This window comes from Pelobates fuscus, chromosome 5 (assembly GCF_036172605.1).
Source record: "Pelobates fuscus isolate aPelFus1 chromosome 5, aPelFus1.pri, whole genome shotgun sequence".
NCBI classification, from domain to species: Eukaryota; Metazoa; Chordata; class Amphibia; order Anura; family Pelobatidae; genus Pelobates; species Pelobates fuscus.
Genome location: NC_086321.1, coordinates 175,167,754 through 175,194,726, shown reverse-complemented (window position 1 = coordinate 175,194,726; position 26,973 = coordinate 175,167,754). Strand labels below are relative to the sequence as shown.

Genomic DNA, 26,973 nt, shown 5'->3' with positions numbered 1-26,973 from the left:
CTGAACCTTGTGTGTCAGACTTAATTACTTCAGCGTATATACGCAATTCAATTTTATTAATTTGGACAGGAACAGATAGACATTTAAACATTTTGGTTTACTGCTAAAAAGTACCATAACAACTATAGTGTCCCTTGAATATAGAGAGGAAAAAAAGGATCAGCACAAAAGTATTAAATAAAATGGTTGTATCATTATTATAAAAATCAAAAAAGCACAACTTGACACAAATATATAGTATTTAAAAGATTACTTTATTTTTAACAATGTGATAGTACTGTACTACTAACTAACCCCTCCATCCACCCCTCCCCCTCACAACACCCCTCCCCCTCCCCCCTAAACACCCCTCACCACCCCTCACCACTAAACACCCCTCACCACCCCTCCCCCCTCCCCTCTAAACACCCCTCACCACCCCTCCCCCTCCCCTCTAAACACCCCTCACCACCCCTCCCCTCTAAACACCCCTCACCACTAAACACCCCTCACCACCCCTCCCCCTCCCCCCTCCCCTCTAAACACCCCTCACCACCCCTCCCCCTCCCCTCTAAACACCCCTCCCCTCTAAACACCCCTCACCCTCCATAAAACTATTTATATTACTGTAATTTAATACTTACAGTTCTAAAGACTCCAGCAGGCTCAGGATCAGTTGGGCAGCTGGGCTCAAGGCTGGAGTGGGTGCCGCGCTCTGCCGTTCAGAATGGTGCCGCTCTGCATTTCCGGAAGGCGCCGCGCTGCAGTTCGGGAAGGAGGCGGAGTCACGGCAACGCTCACCCTAGCGTTGCCGTGACTCCGCCTCCGCGTGACGTCACAGTGCGCGGCACACGCAAAGGGCAGGGGAGGTCGGGAGGCGGAGCAACAAGTAAGTCCTTCACTATGCAGCAATGCCGCTCGCTCGCATAGTGAAGGTGAAGAATTAGATCGGGGGAAAGGAATTTGTGGGCAGTGGCCAGCGGGGCTCAAGAGGCAGCTGCCTTGGGCCCCCCAGGAGCAACTGGGCCCGGGGCAGCTGCCCCTTTTGCCCCGCGTTAAAGACGGCCCTGATTGTTCATGGATTGCAGGATAAAACTTACCAGGAAAGGTTAAAGGATCTTAACATGTATAGCTTGGAGGAAAGACGAGACAGGGGGGATATGATAGAAACATTTAAATACATAAAGGGAATCAACACAGTAAAGGAGGAGACTATACTTAAAAGGAGAAAAACTACCACAACAAGAGGACAGTCTTAAATTAGAGGGGCAAAGGTTTAAAAATAATATCAGGAGGTATTACTTTACTGAGAGGGTAGTGGATGCATGGAATAGCCTTCCAGCTGAAGTGGTAGAGGTTAACACAGTGAGGGAGTTTAAGCATGCGTGGGATAGGCATAAGGCTATCCTAACTATAAGATAAGGCCAGGGACTAATGAAAGTATTTAGAAAATTGGGCAGACTAGATGGGCTGAATGGTTCTTATCTGCCTTCACATTCTGTGTTTCTATGTTCCTATATGCTGGGGTTAAGATATATTGACAGAGACACAATCTATGCTTGAATTAAGGTATGTTGAGAGAGACACAATCTACTCCAGGATTAAGGTATGTTGACGGAGACACAATCTATGCTGGGATTAAGATATGTTGACAGAGACACAATCAATGCAAGGATTAAGGAATGGTGTTCTCAAAACAATGTTCAGACAGTGAATATTGTATTTCTTTACAGTTAGTGCCATGTTTATAGATTCACTGTATGTTACTTGGATAAAATCTCTCCTTGGAATGTGTATGCAAGCCATGTCTTTCGGACGGAGCATTGCTGAGGACTTGTGAGACAAGCATCATCTTGTAATGTAAAGCTAGGGGGGTTAATGCTCATTTGTATTCTACAGCATGTGCCCCTGAATCCTGCTGTGCTCAGCAGCAATGAGCAGGAGTGCATGGGGGAGGGGGTTATAAATGGATAGAGGGCTGGATGTGTTGTTGCTGTCCATGGTGCTGAAGGTTGAATTTGAGGATTGGGTACAAGGAGGCAGAAGTGGTAAGTATATGATCTCTATATGTTTATCTAAATTCACAATAAAACTCATTCAAGGCAATTGCTTATGCAGGAATTTTAGGGATCTCAAAAGATCAGATCTGTTTTATGTGAAGATGAAGTAATGCAAAGTACTGTTATCCCATGATGTCATGTGTACCTTATCTGCATCCAGTGCTGCTAATGGGATTTATTTAAGGTGACACAATATATGAATGCATACATTTTTTTTCTTGGTCCTCATGAAAAATCTTTTTTTGTTATCTGTTTGCTTTGCCGTGTGAATAACATCATCCATCCAGTCAATACGACCTTGTTTTATGACCTTTGTTGTTTTGTTTTTTTTTATCTGCAGAATATGGCTTGATCTTCAGTTTGGTAGAATGTTGCTAGAATGTTTAATTTGTTAGAATGGAATCTTCTTTTCTATTTTGTTTTCCTTTTCTGATTCATGCTTATCGTTGTTATTTATAGAGCTAGAGAGGAGGTGGATTTGCACAGGTCTACCAAATCTTTATTTGCTGAAAACATAAAAGTAATAAGCCATTCAATAAAATAACACTACCCCTCCTAACAAGAATGTATCATTTATCCCTGGGGGTCAACTGCCTTAGCCTATCAGTAAGAGAACAGTAAGCTATGCTTTGTGCTGCATTTTCTTACATCATTGACAGAGTTAAATGACCTTGCCTTATCCCTGAGGTGTAACATTGGTTAAATCATAAATATTTGTAAGCTTCTTTCATATACCAGGTCTGACTTATGAGCAATTGTGTTATTGTACATCTTATTATAAAACATCACATTTGGATAGCAGATAGTATTCTGTTTGTTATATGCGTTCCTGTACTATATATCAGAATACATTGTGTCGAAAAGAGCAATAGTTGTCAATTACATTAATTGATTGTGTCATTGTGATTTTAAAGTATCCCTTGGTCTCACAAAGCCTCTGTTTGTTATCATGCATGCTTGCCCTGGTCAATATTCTTGTCCTGTATTCAATTATTTTGAGTGACCTACTTTCTCTTGGCTACTTTGTTCATACCTACCTTTGTAACACATCTTTCTTCCATTCTAGAATCCATAATGTGGGCTGCACTATAACTTCCTGATGTTAGGTAAAAGTGGCACCAGGTTTAAATGATTTGGCAATGCTGAGTCGCAGACTTTGGAAAAGCTCTGGTAATCATGGTGCAGACAGTGCAGGTGGCAGTGCTGGGGGCACCAGCGGTTGGCAAAACCTCCATCATCCGACAATTTGTGGCACATGAATTCCATGAGGGATACATTCCGACTGAGCACCGGGAGTTGCACCGTGCCACAGCAGTCCTAAGTGAGAGGATGTATGAGCTAATAATTTTGGATCTTCCCAATATGCCCTGCTACCCAGGCACTGCAGGACAGGTGAAGTATTTGACTATAGCAAGTCTAGCTGATTGTATGTGGGGATGAACTATGGCCCAACAATGCTAATGCAAATATGAATTTGCCAAATAAACAAACAGAATCATGATATTATTGTGTATCCCATAAATTACTGCATGAGTTTGTTCCGTTCTTCCCAACAAAAATCTTTCCAAGATAGAGATTTTGTTTAGAACAACAGACATTCAACAATGGCGGGTCGGTTTGCATGAAATTTGGTAATGAAAACCAATTTGGCCAATACGAACACCTCGGCTACCAAGGTTTAATCATTTGGCACTGGCAAACCAGCCATAACATTAACACATTTAAAGGGACACTGTAGGCACCAAGACCACATCATCTCAATACAGTGATCTGGGTGCAGTGTCCCTTTTCCCTAATCCTGCAATGTTAAATATTGTGAAACAGAAACTGAAATGTTGACATTGCAGTGTTAAGAGTGCCTTTAGTGACTCCATGAAATGATGCTGGACGTTCATGCTGTGCATGAGGACATCCAGCGTTTTAAAAAAAATGCATAGGAAAGCATTGATTCAATGCTATCCTAAAGGGGAAGGTCTAATGTGCACAATGCATTAAGTTCCTGGATCACCATGATGTTGCAAGAGGAGGAGTCCGACCCAGCACTGAGAGGTATTGGTGCTGGAATCAGGTAAGTGGAAAAAAGTTATTTTAATCCTTTATATGTTGTGGGGTGGAGGCATAGGGGGCAGAGAAACACTATAATATTAGGAAAACAGGTTTTTATTCCAAAATTATAGTTTTCCTCTAATACAAAAAGGCTTCTGAAAGGCCATTATGACCACCACATTAGTACAAGGGATATTTTATACTTCCCCAATGTCGCCACTTGCCTTGTTGTGAGTGGTGGCATGTCTGAAAAAAAAAACAAAAAACAGCGACGGGGTAGCTATTGCTGCCCAGTCAATAATAATGCAGAACCTGCAAGGGGAGGCATGGATGTCTCCTCTACCACTTCCTCCTTTCCTGTGATAGACCTCCTTGCCTACCTAATGAGTGCACTTTATATATATTTCCCTCCTCACTCCCTGCCTGTCTCCCTCCCTCGCCTTGTTGGCCCAGAGCATGTGCATGCACCCTGAGCCGGTTAAATGGTCCAATCTGTGGATTCTTCTAGAGAAGTCTTTGATTGGACCTTGCGCGGCTGCTGTAATGTCATAACTAGCTGCGCTGGGAGCTTCGCACAGAATTGGATTTCAGGTAAATGAAACTTCTTCAAAAACTAATTTGTAACAATCGGGGCGAGGATGACCTAAAGAATAGTGCTCAATAGGCCATCATTCATTAAAATCAATAAAGCATTGAAAAGGGTTGGAGTAACCCTTTTTGGATGGGCTGCAAGTCTGTGATGTTATGTATTTGGTCGTAATGCCAACACAGTGATTTGAAATAATATATTTATTTAATCAGTTCCATGTTATTGACAAACATTTCATCTTGCCCTGAACTATGCGGTCTGAATATCTAATATAGGCATCATAAGCATGTACTACTTACTGTATATAGTTCTTGATAACATTAAATGCTGCAACTTTCATACATGTGAGAATTGAAAGGAATTCAACATGAATTAAAAATGGATTTCAAATGTAAAGCTAAAATTGGCATTTTTCAAGTCAGTTATGCTTCCGGTTTGGCCTTTTCCATTTTCTCGGTCCAAAACAGTCACACTCTGCTTTGATCTCAGTAAATTACAAGGGAGCATGGACGCCCTGGGACATTCACTACAAATAATACCCAGGTATCAAAACTGTGAATAATTATCTGATTGTACTCTGCTAGTTCTCAGTACCTTTACTGTATCTTCAGGATTCTCCGTTCTATACTTTAGTCAACACAGAGAATCTCATTTTGTGGAAAAGAAAATAACAGAAGGCATTCTGACTGAGATGATTGTCAAGATGTTGAACAAGCATGCCGACTGGTTGACCATCATGAGAGCTTCAGCTCAAAGTGGGATAGCTGTAGTTACCTATCCCTTTACTTAAAAAAACTCACACAAAAAACAAAACACTTATAGAAACACTCCAAGCATCATAACTACTACAATGTGTGGTAGTGGTTATAGTGCTTGGAGTGTTCCTTTAATAATATAAATTTGTTTTTTGTTTTTTTATTAAATTAAAACCACTTGGGCTTTTGAGAAAACTTTGTAAGGTCTGCTGATCACTAAATGTGCAGAATGTACAGAGGGGTTGAAGATGTTCAATACACTAAGAGGTATATTATATGGACACCCTGAAGACAAAGCTTAATGAATGCTCCTTCAAGGTTACCGCAAGTTACTTTCAGAAAACTTTCCTAACTTCACAGAAGACAGAAAAGTAACACGTGACTTGCCTCCTTTAGTATTATTTTTAGCCTACAAGATGGAACATATGGGATCCTTAAAAGAGATAAAAATCAAAGTGCACACAAACACCATAAAGACTGCTCGATCACCATATGTAGGGCGATACATCCCCTCCTACAGTTCAAACAGCCAACTCCTTCCATAAACCAGTGTGCAGATGGAGCTCCTATGTGTAGTCTCCAGTGTGTAGATTAAATCCAATGGAACAACAAAGAAGGAATAAAATACACGTTATCAATCCATTCAGGTAGTCAAGGCTTCTTCAAACACTCCGGTCAATTCAACAGAGTGTCATATGAATTTTTGGGTTAGCTGTCAAGTATTGGTTCTAAGCCGTCAACATCAAAAAGTCAACTAACTACGGCCAATTAAAACCAAGATTGCTGTAACCAACAATGGAAGCCCAAATAGTCGAATGTAAAAATAAATTAGTGAAATATAAACAAAACAAAAAACAACAAATAAGTGAAATCACACTAAAAACAATGTTTGCCTCCTGCCTCCCACACCATGTTTATCCTGGAATTTCTACTAATCAATGGGAACCTAGTACCTGGTACCCACATTGTCACACCCCCTTGAAAACCTGTGAGATATGGGATATGGGATAGTGGATAATACATTAATTGCGGTAGTGCAACATTAAAGTATGAAGCAGAGTGTTCCATTTGCCTGGCCAATAAACACCTCCATTAACTATAGAATTGGATGGATTCCCAATTATGCAGGTAGTACATAGTACTTTTTCCTGCATGAGAAGGATGAATCGACCTTCAGGTGCTGAAATGTGCCAAACAAAGCCTTTCACAAAATATGGTATTTTGGCAAGCTAGTTGCAGTAGTATGGGGTCCACTCCTGGGAATAGTTCAAGGTTAGCGGTGTCGAACCAATGCTCTTCAGCTGTTTTTGGACTGTTATGCAGGCTGGCTGATAAATGTGGGCGTTGTAGACCAACACGAGGGCCAGGATTGGACTCTAGACAAAATACTTAACATTTACTTAAGTGGTTTTATACTCACATTTGCAATGCCAGGTAGCTGCTAAGTCATCTGACATTTAGTCTTTTATTTTTATTCTTTATTTTCCAGTGCAAGAATTATAACATATACCTTGAATCTCCACAACAGCCATGACACAGTGTTCAACATTCCAACTTGGTACATATATATACAGTTTGCACGTTTTTATATCTTTTGGTTGGTCTGATAGGTGGTAACGAAAAGTGGTGAATCATTATTAAGAGTGAAAAACACTCTGAGGTTGCTGACAACGCTGTCAGGGTCTGGTGTTGGTAAAGCTAGGTGGACAAAGGGTCTAACTGGGTTGACCTCGACAGTTATGACTGGCTCTTCCACTGTGGTATGTTTGTGGTTGGCACCCCGTGGATGAGAGTGGTTGACCATCTGTGTCTAGGTAGTCGCTTAGGGTTGTAAAGCACAGCTAGTTTGTTCAGGTCTGAGGGTTGTGGACCTTGTGTATGCATGTGCGGTCTAGCTAGGTGGTCGGCTGAATTGTTGAGGTATCAATGGACAGACCGGTGTAGTGCTTGTAACAGGGAAGCTCCAAGGATTGCGATGCCGCTGTACCCTGGGGCCAGAAAGGGAAGGGAGGGTGAAGGATTTTGCACCGGAACAGAGATATATGTTCTCTGGATGCCTCACTCACATCCTATTGACCATGTGTTGGCTTTGTTAGCTGGCCCACATGAGCTAGGCAGAACTAGAGATTCTTGAAAAAAGAATAAAATCAAACCATTTAAATAACATAAAGTGTCCCAACAGGTAAACGAAATATAGTAGCGGTGAGCTTGTAGTCAAGTCCTGGCGCCTAGTTTCCCTCTGGGTGTGGAGACTTCTATGCCCTCCGTGTTCTGTGGTTGAGGGCGAGGGGTTACGGCCGCAGGTTGGTTAGACAGTCCCAATGTAGCCAACAGGGCTGGGCCGTCCTTGGGGTCTGAGGCCTTGTAGTTCTGTCCCTCATTGGAGACCCAGAGGGTCTTCGGTGTCGCCCACCTGTAAGTAATCCCTGCTTCCTGCAGTTGTGTGGTTAGTGGCCGCATTGATTTACGCCATAGGAGTGTGTTTCTACTTAAGTCCTGATGAGGGATAGTTGGCATGTCTCAAAGTTATATGGGGTCTTCCATCGGAATGCAGCTAGTAGTCCCAACTTGTCTGTCATTGTGCAGCAGCGTGAGACAGGGCCGGACTGGCCCACCGGGACACCGGGAAATTTCCCGGTGGGCCGGCACACTAGGTGGCCGGTGCGCGGCCGCCTAGTGTGCACCAGCCCAGGCCGCAATTACAGGGTGACCGGCAGGAGGGGATGCGCTCCCCTCCTGCCGGTCACAGAATGTAGCGTGGCCGGGCTGGCAGACCGGGTTGGGGCAGTGGCACTGGGCCAGCCTCTTCTCCTGGGGGCCCCCCCGAGGCTGGGCCCCCCGGCGGGCAGGCAGGCTGGCCGGTGCGCGAGGGAGCACTCTCCCCTGAGTGCTTCCTCTTCAGCTCCCTCGCGCACCGCACTGATACCGGAGCCGGAAGGTCATCTTCCGGCGCCGGTATCAGTACGCGGCGCGCGAGGGAGCTGAAGAGGAAGCACTCAGGGGAGAGTGCTCCCTCGCGCACCGGCCAGCCTGCCTGCCCGCCGGGTGACCGGCCCCCCTGGAGCCCAGCAGCACCACTGGACCCCAGGGAATCCCCTCAGCACTCCAAAAGGTAAGGAGGCTGGGGGGATTAAATTAAAAAAAAAAAGTGTTAGTGTGTGTGTGTTAGTGTTACTGTGAGTGTTAGTGTGTGTGTGTGTGTGTGTTAGTGTTACTGCGAGTGTTAGTGTGTGTGTGTGTGTTAGTGTTACTGTGAGTGTTAGTGTTACTGTGAGTGTTAGTGTTACTGTGAGTGTTAGTGTTACTGTGAGTGTTAGTGTGTGTGTGTGTGTGTTAATGTTACTGTGAGTGTGTGTGTGTTGGTGTTACTATGAGTGTTAGTGTGTGTGTGTGTTGGTGTTACTATGAGTGTTAGTGTGTGTGTGTTAGTGTTACTCTGAATGTTAGTATGTGTGTGTGTGTTACTGTGAGTGTTACTATGAGTGTTACTATGAGTGTTAGTGTGTGTGTTACTGTGTGTGTTAGTGTTACTGTGAGTGTTACTATGAGTGTTACTATGAGTGTTAGTGTTAGTGTCAGTGAGTGTGTGTCTGCTAGTGAGTGTCAGTGAGTCTGTTACTGAGTGTGTTTGTGTTAGTGAGTCTGTTTGATGTCTGTTAGTGAGTGTGTGTTTGTCAGTGAGAGTGTATGTTTTGTAAGTGAGTGTGTATGTATGCCTGTCGCTGAGTGTGTCTCTGTTAGTAAATGTGTGTGTCTGTTAGCTAGTGTGTATGCGTCTGTTCGTGAGAGTGTATGTGTGTCTTCAGCACTTACCTTTCTCCAGCGCCGGACTCCCTTGGCGCTGGGGATCCCTCCGCCGCTCAGCTCCGAATGCGCATGCACGGCAAGAGCCGTGCGCGCATTCAAACCGCCCATAGGAAAGCATTACTCAATGCTTTCCTATGGACGTTCAGTGTCTTAGAATCGCGGAAGCTCCTCTAGCGGCTGTCAGTGAGACAGCCGCTAGAGGCTGGATTAACCCTCAGTGAAACATAGCAGTTTCTCTGAAACTGCTATGCTTTTAGCTGCAGGGTTAAAACTAGAGGGACCTGACACCCAGACCACTTCATTGAGCTGATGTGATCTGGGTGTCTGTAGTGGTCCTTTAACCCCTTAAGGACATGTCATGATTCCCTTTTATTACAGAAGTTTGGTCCTTAAGGGGCTAAGTGTGTGTGCATCTGCATGCACTGGTGTACATACCGCGGTCGCAGGGGTCGCAACCCCTGCGACCAGGTGCCCGCCGCCATGTGTTGCGGCCCCGGCCTGCGCAGAGTAAGCATGCGGGGGGGGGGGGCCCAGGGATCAATTTTCGCACCGGGGCCCCATAGGTCATGTGTATGCCACTGGGTAGGGGAGCATCTGTTCCCCTACCCGGTCTGACAGGAACCTGCAAGCTAGAACGCTCCTCCCGCGAGCACGCAGGTTGGAGCGTTGCCGTGCGTTAACATGGCGACGCTCCGACCTGCCTGCCGTTCTCGCGGGAGAAGAGCGAAGTCAGCCTGCAGCCAGAGGAGCTGCAGGCTGAACAGCACGCACCACCACTGGACCACCAGGGATTGAAAAGTTCCCCCTCTCCCCTGGGCCCTGACCAAAGGTAAAGGGGGAGGGGATTAAAAAAAGGGTTTTTTATATAAATATATCAATGCTATAACCCCCCCATACACACACTACACTCCTCCCCCCACCAACAGCACCCCTCCACACACACAGAACCCCCCCACACACAGAACACCTTCACACCTTCACGCACACAGAACTCCTTCATGCACGCAGAACCCCTCCACACATAAAAAGCACCCCTTCACGCACACAGCACCTCTTTACGCACACAGCACCCCTTCACGCACACAGCACCCCTCCATGCACAAACGATTTCTTTCATGTTTGAGTGCTAGTTTTCAGTTTTTTTCCCGCTTCCATATCTGCGCACTATGCTGGCGCGATGCATTACGGGGCTGGTATGGAATTTTTTTCCAGGGCTGCTTTTCATTCCCAGTCCGGCCCTGTTCCTACACCTGGTACTAGGAGAAGCTACCACCATCAGGCCTTGTCAGTCATCCTGCCACACCACTGACGACTGCAGGGAAATTAGCTCTATCTATGGAGGATTCCACGGTCTTGCGGGATCCTCCATAGTTATTGTTGTACTGGTCAAGAGTACAACAATGATATAGACTCATGTCAGATGAAGAAACAGAAGAGGACTGGCAGGAAGATGATGGCAGCACCCACATGGGACAGGTTCAGGTAAGTAAAATTCACCTTTGCTTGCTGTCTGGCCTATGTCACCGTCATGGGTCTTTGCAAATTATACAAATTCCACTTTAGGTCTAGTTAGGATCTAGCATTATGTCTTGAAGCCAGAGCTGACCCTGGGTGAATGCACCAGGTAGCTGAGGCAGAAGGGGAGGAACCAGGTCTCCAGCCTGCATATGCATGTGTGTGGTGTAGCAGGAGCGGGATCAAGGTCACGGCCAGAGCCTGCTGAGGGTTGCCCTGCTCCAGTGGCATCCTTATCATCATGTGACCATGACGCATTTGCTAGCACCGTCATCTTGGTGTGGAGGGAGTCGGGAGGTAGCACAGGGTGCGCTGAGAGGTGGCCACTGCCACAGTATCTACCTCCACCATGTCCACTGAGAACCAGGAGAGCAAGGCGTTGATGGATAACACTTACGAGAAGGTGAGCCTGGAGACATACAGGGGTCCCCAGACTGCAATATGGAGGGTACTGGCTTCCATGATTGTACATCATGGTTTAATGATAAGGAAAAGGCGACTAACAGTACTGGATGCAGGCCTTGTACTAGTATCTGAGCATGGCCTCATGTCTTAGTGGCCTTATTGCTATCTCTCCATGTAAAACTATCCTGGTTATAGATGGAGAGGTGAAATTGTTGCCATAGAAACATGCATGTTTGGACTGGGCATTTGTATTGGGAGGAATTAGTAAGATGACAAGACCCACCTGAAACGCAAAAAAACAATTCTGTAACCAGGCATTTTTGACCCTAGGATCTGCCCTGCTTAACCCCTTAAGGACACATGACATGTGTGGCATGTCATGATTCCCTTTTATTCCAGAAGTTTGGTCCTTAAGGGGTTAAAGCTCCTTGTCATTTGGTTTTACACTGCATGCAGGAGAATCTCTGCCCTCCGACCCATCAAGGAGACTCACAATGTAGCAAGCAGGAAAGTAACATCAGAATATTTTATGGGTTGACTTACATGTCATTTAAAATCCATAAATTAAAATAAATTTGAGATGTTGAAATGGTTAGAGTAAGAACAGAATGAGTGGTTCTTAATTTTAAAGGTTTTGGTGTCTATAAACTGGTGCTGGTGTCCCTGCAGGCTAAATATTATAAAGGCAGTGTTTACATTGCTGCCTAGGGACGCCTCCAGTGATAGTCACTCAGAGGCCACTAGATGTGTTTTCTATCTCAGGGTTGCAGAACTTGCATCACCTATGTTCAGCATCTCCACGCTCTGCACAGAGGCACTGAACGCTCCCCATAGAGATGCAATGATTCAATACGTCTGTATTAGGAGATGCAGATTGGCACACTGTTTCACTGTGCATGCAAAATATCCTCCCATTGCTTTCCTATGGAAAATAACTGGATTGACTGAGATCATCAAAACTGATGATCTCAGCCATGGAGACTGGTGCAATGAGAGTGGAAAGGTAAGTTTAAATATCTTTTATTTCCCAGCTGAGGTAGACCAGGGACCTAAACAGCCACTTAGTATACTTAGCCACTTAGTTCAAATATAGTGGAACAGCACTATAATGTTAGAAAACATGTTAGTATTCCTCACACTACAGTGTTCCTTTAATGGTGGCATCTGCCAATAGCAATGCTGCCTGGGAATTTAACTCCCACTAATTTTAAGCAGAAGTGGACATCCCTAATATACCCATTGCCAGGGCCGGATTAAGAGCACACTGGGCCTGGTGCTGACAATTATGATGGGCCTAATTACAGAATCTTATTGACCAAAAACACTAAAACAGTCATACCTCCCAAAAAGGGGGCATGTCTGTCCAAAGAATTTGAAGGACAGCCTGGCATGAATGCATGTCAGGCTGCCAGCCAATCCTGCAGGCTGTCCAACTAAGGGCATACTATGCAGGCAGCACCCTGAGCTTGACATAAATGCATCTAATGATGCGCTCACTCCATGCTTTCTAAGGACTGCCCCCTAGCACTCACATGTCCACTTGTCTCCTTACCTTATTACTAGCAGGCAGAAGTTCCTGGTATATAGTCTGAGACAGAGAAAAGGTGTATGTAGTGAGTGTAAAAGAAAGGGGACATGCCACAGTGTTACAGAGACCAGCGTCTGCATTACCTAAACTAATTTTATTGTCAGCCAGTCCACACAAGTTTTGTTCCCATACATCCCTCTTAAGCTTCCAAACGTAAAGGGACACTATAGTCACCATAACAACTACAGCTTATTGTATTTGTTCTGGTAAGTAGAATCATTCCATTCAGGCCTTTTGCAGTAAACTGTCTTTTCAGAGAAAATAACTCCACTGGCCACTCCACTTCCACCACCACTTCTGATTATGTCAGCAGACAGTCAGTTCAGAGGCAGAGCCAGCAGCTGCAGACTTGAATACAAGTTATATTTTACTATACTTAAGGAGGCAAGAAGGGGCCAGGGTGGTGGTTTTAACATAATAGGGTCAGAAATACATGATTGTGTTCCTGACCCTATAGTGCTCCTTTAAACAAGAGTATGTGAAGAGTAGTTAGGGTTGCCACCTTTTGTTGGAAAAAAATACCAGCCTTAATCATTTGTATAATCACAAGGACTGACATCAGAGAAAATTCTGTAAAATCACCAGACTACTCACAGTTTGATTCTGCTGTATAGATGGATTGCTCCCAGTGTCTCAGTCTCGCAAGTCACCCAGTGTCTCAGTGTCCCTATGTATCACAGTGTCAGTGTCCCCATGTCACCCAGTCCCCTAGTCTCTCAGTGTCTCAGTGTCCCCATTTCTCCCAGTGTACCAATGTCTCAGTGTGTCCCCATGTCACTAGGATACTGGGGACACTGAGAGACCCGGGGACACTGAGAGACATGGGGACACTGAAACATTTGTGGACACTAAGACACTAGGGACACAGAGACATGGGAACACAGACACTGGGAGACTAGGGGAAACTGGGAGACTAGGGGACACTGGCTGGAAGACAGACACTTGGGGACACTGGGAGACATGGGGATAGTTGTGGACATAGACATGGGGACACTGGGACATATAGGGACACTGGGAGACATGGGGACACTAGGCACACTGAGACACTATGAACACAGACACTGGGAGACATGGGGACACTGAAACATTTGGGGACACTAAGACACTAGGGACACAGAGACATGGGGACACCGGGAGACTATGGGACACTGGCTGGGAGACAGACACTTGGGGACACTGGGAGACATGGGGACAGTTGTGGACATAGACATGGGGACACTGGGACAAATAGGGACACTGGGACACATGGGGACACTAGGCACACTGAGAGACATGGGACACAGATACTGGGAGACTTGGGGACACTGAGACACTGGATGGGGGACATGGGGACACTGGGAGAAATGGGGACATAGTGTCTCTGTGTCCCAGTGTCTCCCAATGTCCCTATGTTTCACAGCATCCCCATGTGTCTCAGCATCCCCATGTGTTCCAGTGCCCCCTAGTGTCTCAGTGTCCCCATGTTTTCCAGTGTCTCCAAGTGTCTCAGTGTTTCCAGGTCTCCCAGCGTCTGTGTCCCCAGGTCTCCCAGCGTCTGTGTCCCCAGGTCTCCCAGCGTCTGTGTCCCCATGTGTCCTAGTGTCTCAGTGTCCCCTAGTGTCTGTGTCCCCATTTGTCCCCTAGTGTCTGTTTCCCCTAGTGTCTCAGTGTCCCCTAGTGTCTCAGTGTCCCCATGCGTCCCTGCTGCCTTTCTCCCCATCCCTCTCTTACCTGAGCTGTAGAGCTGCTGTCTGGACTCTGTGCTGTATTGCTGCTCCCCCACGGATCAGTAAGTAGTAGAGAGAGGCAGGGATATGCTGTAACTTCCTATCCCTGCCTCTCTCCACACACAGTGACCCCTACTGGCCGGTGCTGGTATTGCAGAGTAATCTCCATTTATTCTGAGAAAAATACCTGCATTTGTATTGCTGGTAGTACTGCAATACTGGCACGGCCAGGCAGCCTCAAATACCAGTCAGGTGATAAACCAGTAAAATACCAGTCAGACGGCAAAGCTAAGAGTAGTGTGTAAAAAAAAAAAATTTTTTTTTTTTTTTTAAATGGGCCTATTCCATGGGCCTGGGCCTGGAGCTGCAGCTCCATCAGCCCCTATGTTAATCCGGCCCTGCCCATTGCTTCCCACACAATTCTAGCAGGACGAATCAAATTAGTCTTCAATGTATTCAGAAGCAAGATACAAATGAAGATTGCAATGTAGACACCATGTATAATACATTCAGAGATGATGTAATTATGTTATTTTAACTCTGCTTCCTCCTTCTACCAGGATTGTTTAGATCCACAGTTCTGGGGCCTCAGAAACACTAAAGTCTTCATCTTGGTCTTTGATATCTGCAATCCAGAGAGTTTCCACCACGTCAAACAGCTAAGGCAGCAGATCTTAGACAGGTCAGGTGATTTCCAAGCAATTCTATTTTTGTACTTTACACGTTTACATCAGTGGGGAAAAAAAAATACTGTCCAAAAACGTGAATATTAATGTAAACAAGCACAATGTAACTAGGTTATTTTGAGCTGTCCACAGAACACTATTTAATAGATAGCAGGATTAATAATGGATATTGATTGGTAGTTTTGGTAATGTTACATTAGCAGTTAATTGTATCCTCTTTAACATAGCAGTGTGGATGGAGACACAAAGGGGTTTATGTGAGGGGGCTGGGGGATCTGTAAGTAATAAAAGTGTAAAGTCATACCTGTTTACTCTTCCTTTTTCAGTTCTGGATGACTGATGCAGATGGAGGCGGTTTCTCCATAATAAGCACTTAATGATTTAAAGTTACAGACAAATTAGTTTTAAACTTTAGACCACAATAACAAATGGCAAAAAAATAATACTTTAAGCCATAAACACTACAATTGTAGTATGGTATCCCTCCTTCACTTTTCTTAAAATTTAGACTTGCGCACCGAGAGAAAATTTAGCTTGTCCAAATTCAGTTTTTTGGGGGGCACCGGGATGTCGTTATGGTTCTGCAGAATTTAAGTACTGTAAAACCCAGTTTGGTAACCAAATCAGATGACACAAAACTGGGACAATCGGTGAACTGAAAAATATATGCATAATTACCGACTGGGTTCCGTTCTTATGACTCGGTCTTAAAGCGGATTGGTCGGTAAGTGAGGATGCGCTAGAGAGCAGGTCTAAGTTCAGGGGAATTACCTCGGGAGATAGACCAGTTCACTAGTGGAGGGAATCCTGCAGATGTATGTTCGGGGAAAATTCCCTGAACATAGACCAAATATCAACGTAGGGAATCCCTCGCTAGAGAGCTGGTCGTAAGTCCGAGCAGTCGTTTAACAGGTAGGTCATAAAATGAGGACCACCTGTAGAGGGAAAATCAGGGGGAACAGAAAAAAAAAATCTATATATATATATATATTTAATATAGAGAGATTGATTTTTACTGCTCCTTCTCATTTTCCCTCTATTGTTCACTTCTCACTTGATCTGTGCATAATATCAACATTTAGTGACTGCCCCCCTAACTCTCAATAATTCCCCCCCCCCCCCAATCAATCAGCCCTTTTTTTTTTTTTTGGCCCCCTCCGCAGAATTCAGAATCATAAATCAAAACGAGCATGCTCGGCCATAGCATGTTTTGTTTGTTTCATTACATTTTGGCTCAGAGTTCAGTAATTTAACCGATCACCTGTCAGCCAAATTTCTGAGTAATTGTAGTTCACACTGAAACAAACCTCAAAGTCTACAGTTGACCCTCTTTAATGTTTGGCTGCTGACTACAATTATAAGAAATCCATATGCTTCAAAGAACCTTTAGGCCCTAAAAATCTGTTCACTTTGTTACTTGGATTTGGTGTCCCCAAAACACTTGTATGCTGCCATGCATGGAAAGGTGAGGAGCTGATGTCATTTGTCATCAGAGAATAGGAACAAAGTTTAGTTAACATTACTCGGAGTAACTCACTGCACTAATCATTTTGATTTGAGACTACGACTGGTCACTATGTGTATCAGGAAAGTGTGTCCTCATCAATAAAATGGAGAACCCATGTCCTAACACAAATGTATGACATGATTTCTATAATGTGAACAGACCGTGACAAAACACATTAAAGGGAACTGCATGCCTCCCTTTAAATTGAAGGGCAATGCTTACAATATGGCTATTCACATTGCATTCACTTCAAATTCCAAACAATTTTTATTTTAGTGAATAACCCTGTTTGTATTCCAGCAGACATGAGATGATATCTGCATACCTCTCAACTCTGGCATCCTCTGAATTAGGATACTGGTGGGAGGGCAGGAAAGGGGGCAAGTCAGTGATGCAATTGTGTCACTGGCGCTACCCAAAGTGAGCAGAGCTGCACAGAAAGGGGACAATTGTCAGGCAGGCTACCTGTCCATTATCCAGGCTGGCCCACTAAGAGCAGACCCTGCAAAGACACTGTTTCAGTGCTAGTACCCTGAGTATAGCGCAAGAGAGTGTAATGATGCATCCACCCTATGCTTGTTGGGGACAGTCTCCAAAAGAGGGAAAAGTCTGAAAAATCAGGACTGTTCCACCAAAACTAAGATAGTTGGGAGGTCTGTATCTGCTGCTTCTGCGTTGTTTTATTTAAGTCTCTTATAGGGACTCACTGTGGATGTGACATAACGACTTGATGTTGTGGGTAACATTATCACACTGTCCGGTGCATGTAATATTAGAATGTGTAGAGTGTACTAATAGAAAATCCTGTTTCTATTAGCAAACAAGTGCACCCTATAATTCCAAGTATGCAGGAAAGGGTGTGCCAGAATTCTCCTGAAGGAAAAAAAAACAACACAGGCTGCAGACAGGACACAGGGACCATCTAATGAGTGCTTGAATACAATGAGAGATGGCTGGGGTGGGAGACCAGGGATACAGCAGACAAAGTAATAATAAAAGACAGCTGTTTTAACTGTACTGCTTACATCATTTTAGCTTTCAATTAATTGAAATAAAAAGAGTAAAACAGGATTTTCAATTTAAAGAGGAACTATAATTGTTTTCCAATAGTGATTTCTTATTCTCACCCCATATACTATTACTGAAGTGTTTATTAGGGTCATTGTGTGCTCAGAAAGTTAGTTAAAAACATATTGCCAATATATTCTACATGCACTTACAGACTTGGCATCCCCCCAGAGAATTATGATATATGTAGTATTTGTGCCAGTATAATTCATTCAATAGAAATCTAAAAATCATAATAAGAGAAGCATTTAGTAACCAAAAGGCAAACCAATAGCTAACCTTTTGTTAGCTATTTGAATGTCCTATTGCCCCCAATGTTCCTTATTAAAGTAATTTAAAGGGACGCCCCAAGCACTAAAACCAATGCAGCCTTTTTTAGTGAGAACAGTTTGACAACTTACCTTTGGTCTGCCAGGTGCCGGTGACCTCCTTCTTTGGAGTCCAAATGTCAGTTCTGCACTCTCAGCCAAAAAGCTGAGTCCTATATCATTGGGCTAGCTCGGTGTAGGGAGCTTCTGGCCTGCAGAGGAGGAAGTGACTGGTTCCCAGTAAGCCCCATGTAAGTTGTTAAACCACCATATCTTCTACAGCGTGTTTGGCAGTGTTCCTGTTGCTTTACTTTCCTATCTTCACATTTAAAGGGAAACTATAGTGCCAGGAAAACAAACTTGTGTCAAGTGGTGCAGAAGGTGTTGATAACCCCTTCTGTCACTTAACTGGTTCCAGCGCAGATGTACCTCGGCGCTGGCTCAACTCCGCCCATGCTCCTCTCCAATGGCCGCGCTTGCATTAGGTTCTCCCGATAGGAAAGCATTATTCAGTGCTTTCCTATGGGGATTCCAGTGACGCTGGAAGTCTTCATACATAGCGTGAGGACGTCCAGTGTCGTTTGGATGACCAAAAGTCGTCTAAAATACCGGAAGTCCCTCTAGGACTTAACCCTAGCAGGTAATTATTACAGTTTATAAAAAGTGCAATAACTACATGCTCAGAGTTAAGGGTGATGATGGGAATTTCCATGCAGACCACTTCAATGAGCTGAAGTGGTCTGGGTGCCTAAAGTGTCCCTTTAACAGAACTATCTGTTGTTTTGTAATTAAATCACTTTGTTTATGCAGCCCAGCCACACCTCCCCTGACTGTGCTTCACACAGTCTCCATGATATAACATGTTTCATTTGTATTGCACAGCTTACTTTAAACGTTTTTATCTCCTGCTCTGTTGATAGAACTTTAAATGCACACAGAAGGCGGCTATAGGATCTAGCAGCAGGCAACTGACCGAGCAGGCAATAAGAAATTCTATAGTAAACACATTGTGCTATAAAGGAGGTTAAAAAAAAATCTGTAGCACAACACACATACCACAAGACTGAAGGAGCTCCAACCACCAAGACAAGAAGGGCCACACCACCGAGCCTCCAAAAAGACACACACGAGACCAGAGAGGACTACAACCCTGAGAACCCACGGGACACACGTATCACAATTTCACAATCCCGCCACGAGGGCACACACACGAGAAGACATACATGACCTGATCCTAGTATCCCCACCACAAATGCAAGACCACCTCCAAGCAACCATCAATGTCACGGCAGGACTCCACCCCACACGATAGACAATACATGCACAATGAAATGAAGTGAAGACAATGCCTGCCGCAACTGAATGGACGCGGTCTCGACCCAACCACCCTGACACACACACACACCAACACAGGACGGATCAAGGTGCCCGCACCTTATTGTTTACGTCACTTGTACTCCGGCATACGACTGCAGACACGATTAGGGACCGCATAGCGGCTGTAATCAAACAAACTCGATATGTTAAGCAACATACCGGTACTATTGTATTAGAATAGAATGTTTTTTATGTTCTCATGCTATGGGTTAGCCAACTAGGCTGTTTGGAGACCTGCGTGTCTCATTCTATACTCTTATCTCGGAAACCTGCGCATCTCACATGACCAAATATTACACAGCAGGTTGGAGATCTGCGCGTTTCCACCAACCCACTCGCATGATATGTTATGAAAAAACTTGACAAATTTTCAATAAAAAAACAAAACAAAAAACAGCAACACATGAGACATAGGCACTCCCAGTTGACTGCCTATAATACATGGGACCTGCAAGTCCACATAAGTTATAAGGGCCTGCAAGCCCAAATGCAAATTATTAACATAGTCGCTTCCAGGGACCTGCGAGTCCAACTCTTCTTTGTTGAAAACAAACAAATAAAAATCATATTTACAAAAAAAAAATTAAAAATCTGAGCTTGTTCTGGAAGTTTGTAGGGTGGGTGTGCATAATAGCCAGAGCAGGTGTGGCTTGGGCTGCATAAACAATATAATTTAACTCCTAGATGGCAAAGAATTGAGCAGTGAGACTGCAGAAGCATGATCTATATACACTAAAACCAAAAATGGCAAGAGGAGTGCGAAAACACTTAGTACCTTGATGAATTATTTTATGCAAACCAGTATGCCCTTATGTAGAGTTTGTTTCGTAAGAACAAAAACATAAATAATACAATATAGTCAGCAATGCAGCACGTCATGGCAGCCATCTTTAGCAAACTAACCAGGCGGCTGACATGCGCAGTGGGGACACTAACCTCTCCCTGGTTAGTTCGCCTCACGGTGCAAGAAACAGCTGCTGTGGGCCCTTGTACGTTATGGGGTCCACGGTAGTTGCCCCTTTTGCCCTGCGATAAAGAAGGGCCTGAATATAGTGTAGTATTAAATATAGCCTGATGTAATATACATATTCACTAGAATTACATCTCTAAACATTGTTTAATCAATGCTAAAGAATCATACATTTCACACCCAGTGCTAACATTTTCTGTGCCACATATGTAAGATTGTCTGGCAGAAATGTCTTCTATATTGTAGAAGTAATGGAATGGTTAGTATTGGCAATACAAGCAGCCAATAGCTAATATGGTGCCCCTCCCCCTTTTGTCTCCACAGTGCCAGTAAGCCCCCACTGATAGTTGTGGTTGGTAATAAGAGAGACCAGCAGAAACATCGCTTTGCCCTTCGCCATGGTTTGTCGGTGCTGGTGAAAAAGAACTGGAAATGTGGTTATTTAGAGTGCTCAGCTCGGAACAACTGGCATATCCTCCTGCTCTTCAAGGAGCTGCTGATCAGCATGTCTGCCAGAGGGAGGCGCACTACCAGCAGCATCTGCCTACAAGGAGCTCTGCACAGGGAACGATGCAGCATCATGTGATGCAAGTTTTGTAACCCACTTTTGATGGTTAAAGTCCCCCCTCTGTCAGTGTCACACACACAGGAATGGGTCTCCTTCAGTCAGCCTGTTAAAAACACTTAGGAATGAGACTCCTTCAGTCTGTCTGTTGAACACCCTTGGGGATCTATCAGCCTCATTTACATAAAAAGAGAACCCCTTCATTCTAGTCTACATTCATTGCCACATACACGAGCTAAAGGGCTAGTTACGTCTGTCAGTGTCATGCACAAGTTATGGTGGCTGCTTCATATACAAGAAGAGTTTCCTCAGTCTGTCACTTAGTGCCACACACAACAGAGGGATCGTTTGGTCTATCAGTGTCATACACCACAATAAGGGCTACTTTATGATAGGCTGACAGAGAAATGTGTGTATCTAACACACAAATTGAGTGAGCCTTTCTGTTGTGTGATCTGAAGAGACTGAACCCTTAGAGTGGATTTGTGACACAGAGATTGTCACATAGGCACACTCAGTGAATACTCTCTCTTGTCTGTAACATGGACAGATTATTGCTATAATTATTTATAAAGTGGCAACATATTCCGTAGCGCTGTACAATAGTTATGTCAGTGTCATTCACACACAAACAGGAGAAGGGCTTTCACAGTTTTCCCTAACCACAATGGAAGTGGCATCTCACATAGTCACCCTCACGGTTCTCTAAGTCTGACAGTACCACACACAGAGGACAAGGGCTACCTCAATCTGTCAGTAACACAGACACTTCCAAAAAGGGCTCCCTCCGACTGTCTGAGATTTAAAAACCTTGATCGATGTAACAACTACACAATGACGGTTCTGCTATAAATGTGCACACAGATTAGAGTGTTTCATTTAGTGTGCATTTGTCATAGTCATACATTCACAGAGATGTCAGAATTTTGAAATTAGTTTAATCAGCAGCAACAAAAAAAAAAATTACACACATTTATACTTGTCATGTTTAAGCAGACCTCTCTACTTAACACATATACGCATGAAACCCAAACCCATTTCTGTATACACATATACACAGGTCAGCAAATACTTTCAGTGTGCACAGAAACGTCCAAGAACATGTAAACAACCACAAACACTTTCAATCTACTTACACACCTCTCTCCCTCTGTAGAACTTTCCCATGAAATGCAAAGCTCAGTAATGTTTCTGCAGGGCAAAGCTAAGAGGGATGACAGTAGTTGGACCTGTAGTTAGACCTGTGCAGTCAATGCTACCATGTATTACAGAAGTTATTTTTTTTTTATAATATGTGTAGCATGCAATATGTCTAAAAATAAAACAGACTATCTGATTTCCCCATTGCCCACAATAATTAGAATATGTCTCATGTCCAGGCTCTTAAGAGGAACCATAAAACAATTATTTTTGACTCACAAACATTTAATCATCCTGCACTCCCACCCACTCTGTAAACAACAGATTTTATCCTGTCTCAATAAATAGAACTTTACTCTTAAACAAGCAACCAGGAAACACAGGATTTGTTAATCAAGATTGCTTGAAAATATAAAAATATACAGTCTGTAGCAGATAAGTACTCTGAGACGCGGACTTTCGCAGTTCCCAGTGTTCTATTCTACATGTCAAACACCTGGGGACAGTCTTTAATAGGTTCCTTGGCAGTCTATGACCTGTCATCTCCCGTTGATTAGGCTCTCATGGGCCAGCAATACCAGAAGCATACTGCCTGAGTGGAGTCCAGACTGGCAATAAGGCTGGCCAGATTGACATGCAGTCATCCGTCTATCGCTAACTTTAATTATAAATAAACTATAAATTAAGTCAGATCACCACTGCATTAACAGACATGCAAGTTATAACTGTATTACCACTCCCGCACCAATCAATATTTTACAGATGATTGTTATTGTAAAATGTCTGTTCTTTTATAGAACTATTGCTCAGTATTACATATACTTGCTATAAAGTCCCCCATCCTGTTCTATACAATCTGTACCTACTAATTCACCATGTTTTTTCCTATAATAATTCATAATGATCTTCATCAAGACTTCTCCCTATAAATCATTCTATTTCTCCATCCATACGTTCTAACACAACCGTTTCTCGTATAACCTCCCTCTGCAATTACCATATTGCTCCATTCATTCTTCTCTAACTATCAATCCAAATAACCTCTCCTAATATCTTCTATTGTTCCATAACACCTTTTCTCAATAACTCCTCCTATTGCCCATGTAACCGTACCAAATAATTCCTCCTTATTGCTCTGTAATACCTTACCATATAATTGCTCTTACAGCTCCATGTTACCTCTCCCATTAGTTCCTCCTATTGCTTCAAAGATTCCTCCATATAATGTTTCCAAATAAATCCTGCAAGTGTGCCAACAAAATCCTTCCGACAAATCTTTCTATTGCTCTAAATAACATCTCCCAGTAAATCCAGGTTCCGATCCATACAGTCCGTTCAATAACCCCTTTCCTGTGTCACTTAACTCTCAAATACTTCCTTCTGCTGTCTCTCAGCAAAAACATCTCCTATTCCAATACATCATTAAAACGGATCTGATTTATATTTTCCATATATTCACTCTACTAACAAGTGAAGTTCTTCCTATTATCTTATTTATAGAAAGCATTTTGAAAAAGGCAATAAATGGAAAATCGACTGATGTAATGCTTTTATCCTATCTAGAATTACTAAAGTGAATTTCTCGTTTGTCTTTATATATGCTGTTCTTGCCAAGGGCTCCACCTTTATTACCCTTTGTTTTTTTCCATGGCTCATTTATTCTGTACTATGGATATTTGTACTGCCTTTAAAAATAAAGCAATATGACAACAGAACCGAAACACTTGTCTAATTTTGTAGCACGTCGTGGTCATCATCAAGACAAGATTAACACTACAGATAAAGCTAGGTGAGCAGTCTTTCATACAGGTCAACACAAACTATCACACTGATAACCCAGTTAGTGTAAGGCAGCTACACATCACGGTACTGGAATGTTATAAAAGGCTTGCATATTTTAAATATGGTGTAGCAAAGGCCAAGTCAAGCATCTTACCTGTTAATTATTATTGACAACTGCCTTAGCAATGCATTTGGCTCTTTGGTACAGCAACAAGAAATGAAATGATATTCACCACGTAGTGGTGGTTAGTTACATCTTTTTCAGTTAGGGAACGTATCCGGATTTTGGATAAAATACTTATCCTGTGCACTGTACATTTCTACATTTGCAAGAACATTCCACACTATCTTTATGAGCCATCAATTTTTTTTCTGGTAAAAACAAAAATAAACAAAGATCATTATTGATTTTCAATCATTTGTGATGGCTGGATTATCATGTAGTGATACTGGACTTTTCTCAACATTCACTTTGAAATATTTAAATCCAATACATGGATTGTCAAAAACAAAGACTAAATAAATGTAAAAGGACTAGAATAACTGTTAGATGGAAGCACATAAAAAAAACTGACATACTAAATTGTGTAGTGAATTTCTGTAGTTAATAATCCCCTGATTAAATAGTATGGCATTTTAATTAGTAGTGACATGAACACCATACTATGTTCTAGGATGATTTACTTCTTTAACAGTGTCATCATGCTGCACTACGGAATGAGCATGCGTGCCTCTTCGTGCTCCCATATAGCTTAGGATTCATGCCCTGAGTGTAGAGTTATAATTCAAGGATTCTGCATAGCTTTTTCAAAAGTCATCCACTCTTAATCCCCTTTGTCACGAAAGATGGATTTCAGAGCTTAAAAAGTATATTCTGAGACTCTGGCAAATAATGGGGGTTCGGAGCTGAGAAATGAATATTAATTCTCATTATCAAGTCTCCCGTAATCCTCGATACTGCTTCATCCGCAGGGATGCTCTGCCTGTACTCCTGAATCAGAGAAGAAGACAGCTTGTTTAGCTCTCCATGTGCGCCGGTTGGGGTTAGCTTTAGGAGGCGAGCCAGCAGTTCTATAATTAAGTGGGGTAGGGATGCGGGTAGGTAATTTATCTGGCTGTATGTCAGTTCGAGGACGTATTTTAGGACGCAGCTTCAGTTTATAAATGGAAGGTACTCTGTCTGGGCGCTTTTGACTTTTCTTGGGTCTCAGAACAACTCCTCCAGTTTCAGTATCAAGATCAGGGGAGTCATAAGAATCTTCATTCTCATCTTCGTTCTCAGCCAGTTCCTGCAGTTCCTCTGGAGCAGGCGGACAGGAGCTGTCATCTGAAGAACTGGATAATGCTGGAAGCCGCCTCCAGGCTGATGTAGGCAATGTTACTGGGTTTCCATCACCTATTTGCTCCCTGCATCCTCCACCACCCCCACCTGTGATGTAGAAGTTGAGTGAGGAGGATGAAGAGCTGGAGGAGCAGTATGCAGAGTCTACTGCAGCTGGCTCAGATGAAGGAGGACTCACAAGAATACCAGCTCCGTGTTGAGGCCCAAATGACTCGGCAGTTCTCAAAAGACGTGTATTTTCCAGGAATTCCTTTTCAAGATTACGATAAATTTGCTGCTCTTGGCGCACATCCAAAGGTTCAGGTGTGTAATTTAGTTGCCTGCGAGTGTGTGTTTGGTGAGGTTCTGTTTGGGTGCGAGGATTAGGGGGCTTGGAAGTGGTTGCAGATGTCCAAGAGTGCTGGCCCTCTTTGTCTCGTGTTATGAGAAGAACTGTCTTCTTGTTACTAGGGGGACCCTGACTACGGGCCCTACGATTTTGAGGACCACCTGAGGAAGAGCCGTGTGTTCTGCCACGATCAGTAAGCGGAGACTGGGAAGCCTGTGTTCTGCAGGGAAGAGGGCCCCGGTCCTGGGACTGGCTGCGTGTTACAGAAGCACGAGGTCCAAGTCTCATGTTCTCTACCGACTTTCTTCCTCCAGGGGCACTCTGAACAGAGGAGGCAGAAGAATCACTATCACCAGAGTAGCGGCGTAAGCGAGGAGGCCTGAGAGAAGAAATTGAAAAAAAAAGTTTGAAAAGACAGGAAGCCAGAAGAATTGACTAAAAAAAAAACAACTAATAAATACAAAAAAGAACGGCAGATTATTGCAGTTGGAGGTATAGTGAGGGAAAGTAAGAAAACAATATTGGTATTGAGATTAATCCCACCTCCACTGTTCTAGAGATCAAAGAAGTCTATCACAACGCATTTTAGAGCTCCAATCAGAAGACAAATTCTGCCTGCCTTAGTTGTGAATGCAACGATACAGTATTTTAAATAGAAGTTGATCTGTCTGGTTGGAAACATCTGTGTCTTTCTAATGTCTCTAGGAAAACTGTCCTAGTAATTGTAATGTTATGTTTACTTATCCTTGTATTTAACAAGGATGTATTTGTGAGGTGTGAAACATCAAATTAAATGTTTGCATGTATTCTGTATACAGAAACTGGACGCCTCAATCTTAATTCCCTGCAATCATAATTAAATTCTGAACTTTGCACTTGACAATAAACATGGGGAAAACATACAGTTGCAAGAAAAAGTATGTGAACCCTTTGGAATGATATGGATTTCTGCACAAATTGGTCATAAAATGTGATCTGATCATCATCTAAGTCACAACAATAGACAATCACAGTTTGCTTAAACTAATAACACACAAAGAATGAAATGTTGCCATGTTTTTATTGAACACAATCAAACAACAAAAAGGACAGATGTGGTCAGATTCAAGAAATCAAATGAAACTAACCGCATCTCTGGAAATAACTATAGCGGCAGTGTCTAGGATTATAATGCTGGCTGTCGGTAACAGGTGTAGCTGTGAACCGCTAAGGGTGTCACTATAGACCCATGAGCAGAAAAAATGCTATTAAATACCAAAATGAAGTATATACAAAAAGTTACTGCTAAATGCAAAAAATAAATAAAGTATATACAGTGGTACTAGGATTCCACGCCTGTCAATAGAAGGATATGTATAGGTAGGGATATAATGAGCCAAATGGCAACAGCAACTCACCCCTAATTATCAGCTTTAATATAGTGCACTATAAGGAGATGAGAAAAAATCCC

The 26,973-nt window shown here is 43.3% G+C and overlaps 2 protein-coding genes across 2 annotated transcripts in view; one reads left to right on the top strand and one right to left on the bottom strand.

The window, feature by feature from the left end:
• Nucleotides 1-1,907: 1,907 nt before the first annotated feature.
• On the top strand, nt 1,908-23,786 carry RASL10A (RAS like family 10 member A). The gene is made up of 4 exons (XM_063454737.1): nt 1,908-2,027; nt 3,106-3,431; nt 15,011-15,132; nt 20,691-23,786. The coding sequence occupies exons 2-4, from the start codon at nt 3,216-3,218 to the stop codon at nt 20,950-20,952; spliced, it is 600 nt and encodes a 199-aa protein (XP_063310807.1). The 5' UTR covers nt 1,908-2,027; nt 3,106-3,215; the 3' UTR covers nt 20,953-23,786.
• GAS2L1 (growth arrest specific 2 like 1) overlaps nt 21,850-26,973 on the bottom strand; it is a 23,501-nt gene continuing 18,377 nt past the window's right edge. The window contains exon 6 of the mRNA XM_063454734.1: nt 21,850-25,902. Coding sequence (XP_063310804.1) covers nt 24,816-25,902 — 1,087 coding nt within the window. The 3' untranslated portion in view covers nt 21,850-24,815. The remainder of the gene's footprint in view (nt 25,903-26,973) is intronic.

What these genes read in the sequence shown, in the direction of transcription:
- RASL10A (XM_063454737.1), top strand. Translation starts at nt 3,216, where the DNA reads ATGGTGCAGACAGTGCAGGTGGCAGTGCTGGGGGCACCAGCGGTTGGC. An exon ending in ACCCAGGCACTGCAGGACAG is followed by an intron (nt 3,432 to 15,010) that starts GTGAAGTATTTG and finishes TCCTTCTACCAG; the next exon opens with GATTGTTTAGATCCACAGTT. An exon ending in AGGCAGCAGATCTTAGACAG is followed by an intron (nt 15,133 to 20,690) that starts GTCAGGTGATTT and finishes TTGTCTCCACAG; the next exon opens with TGCCAGTAAGCCCCCACTGA.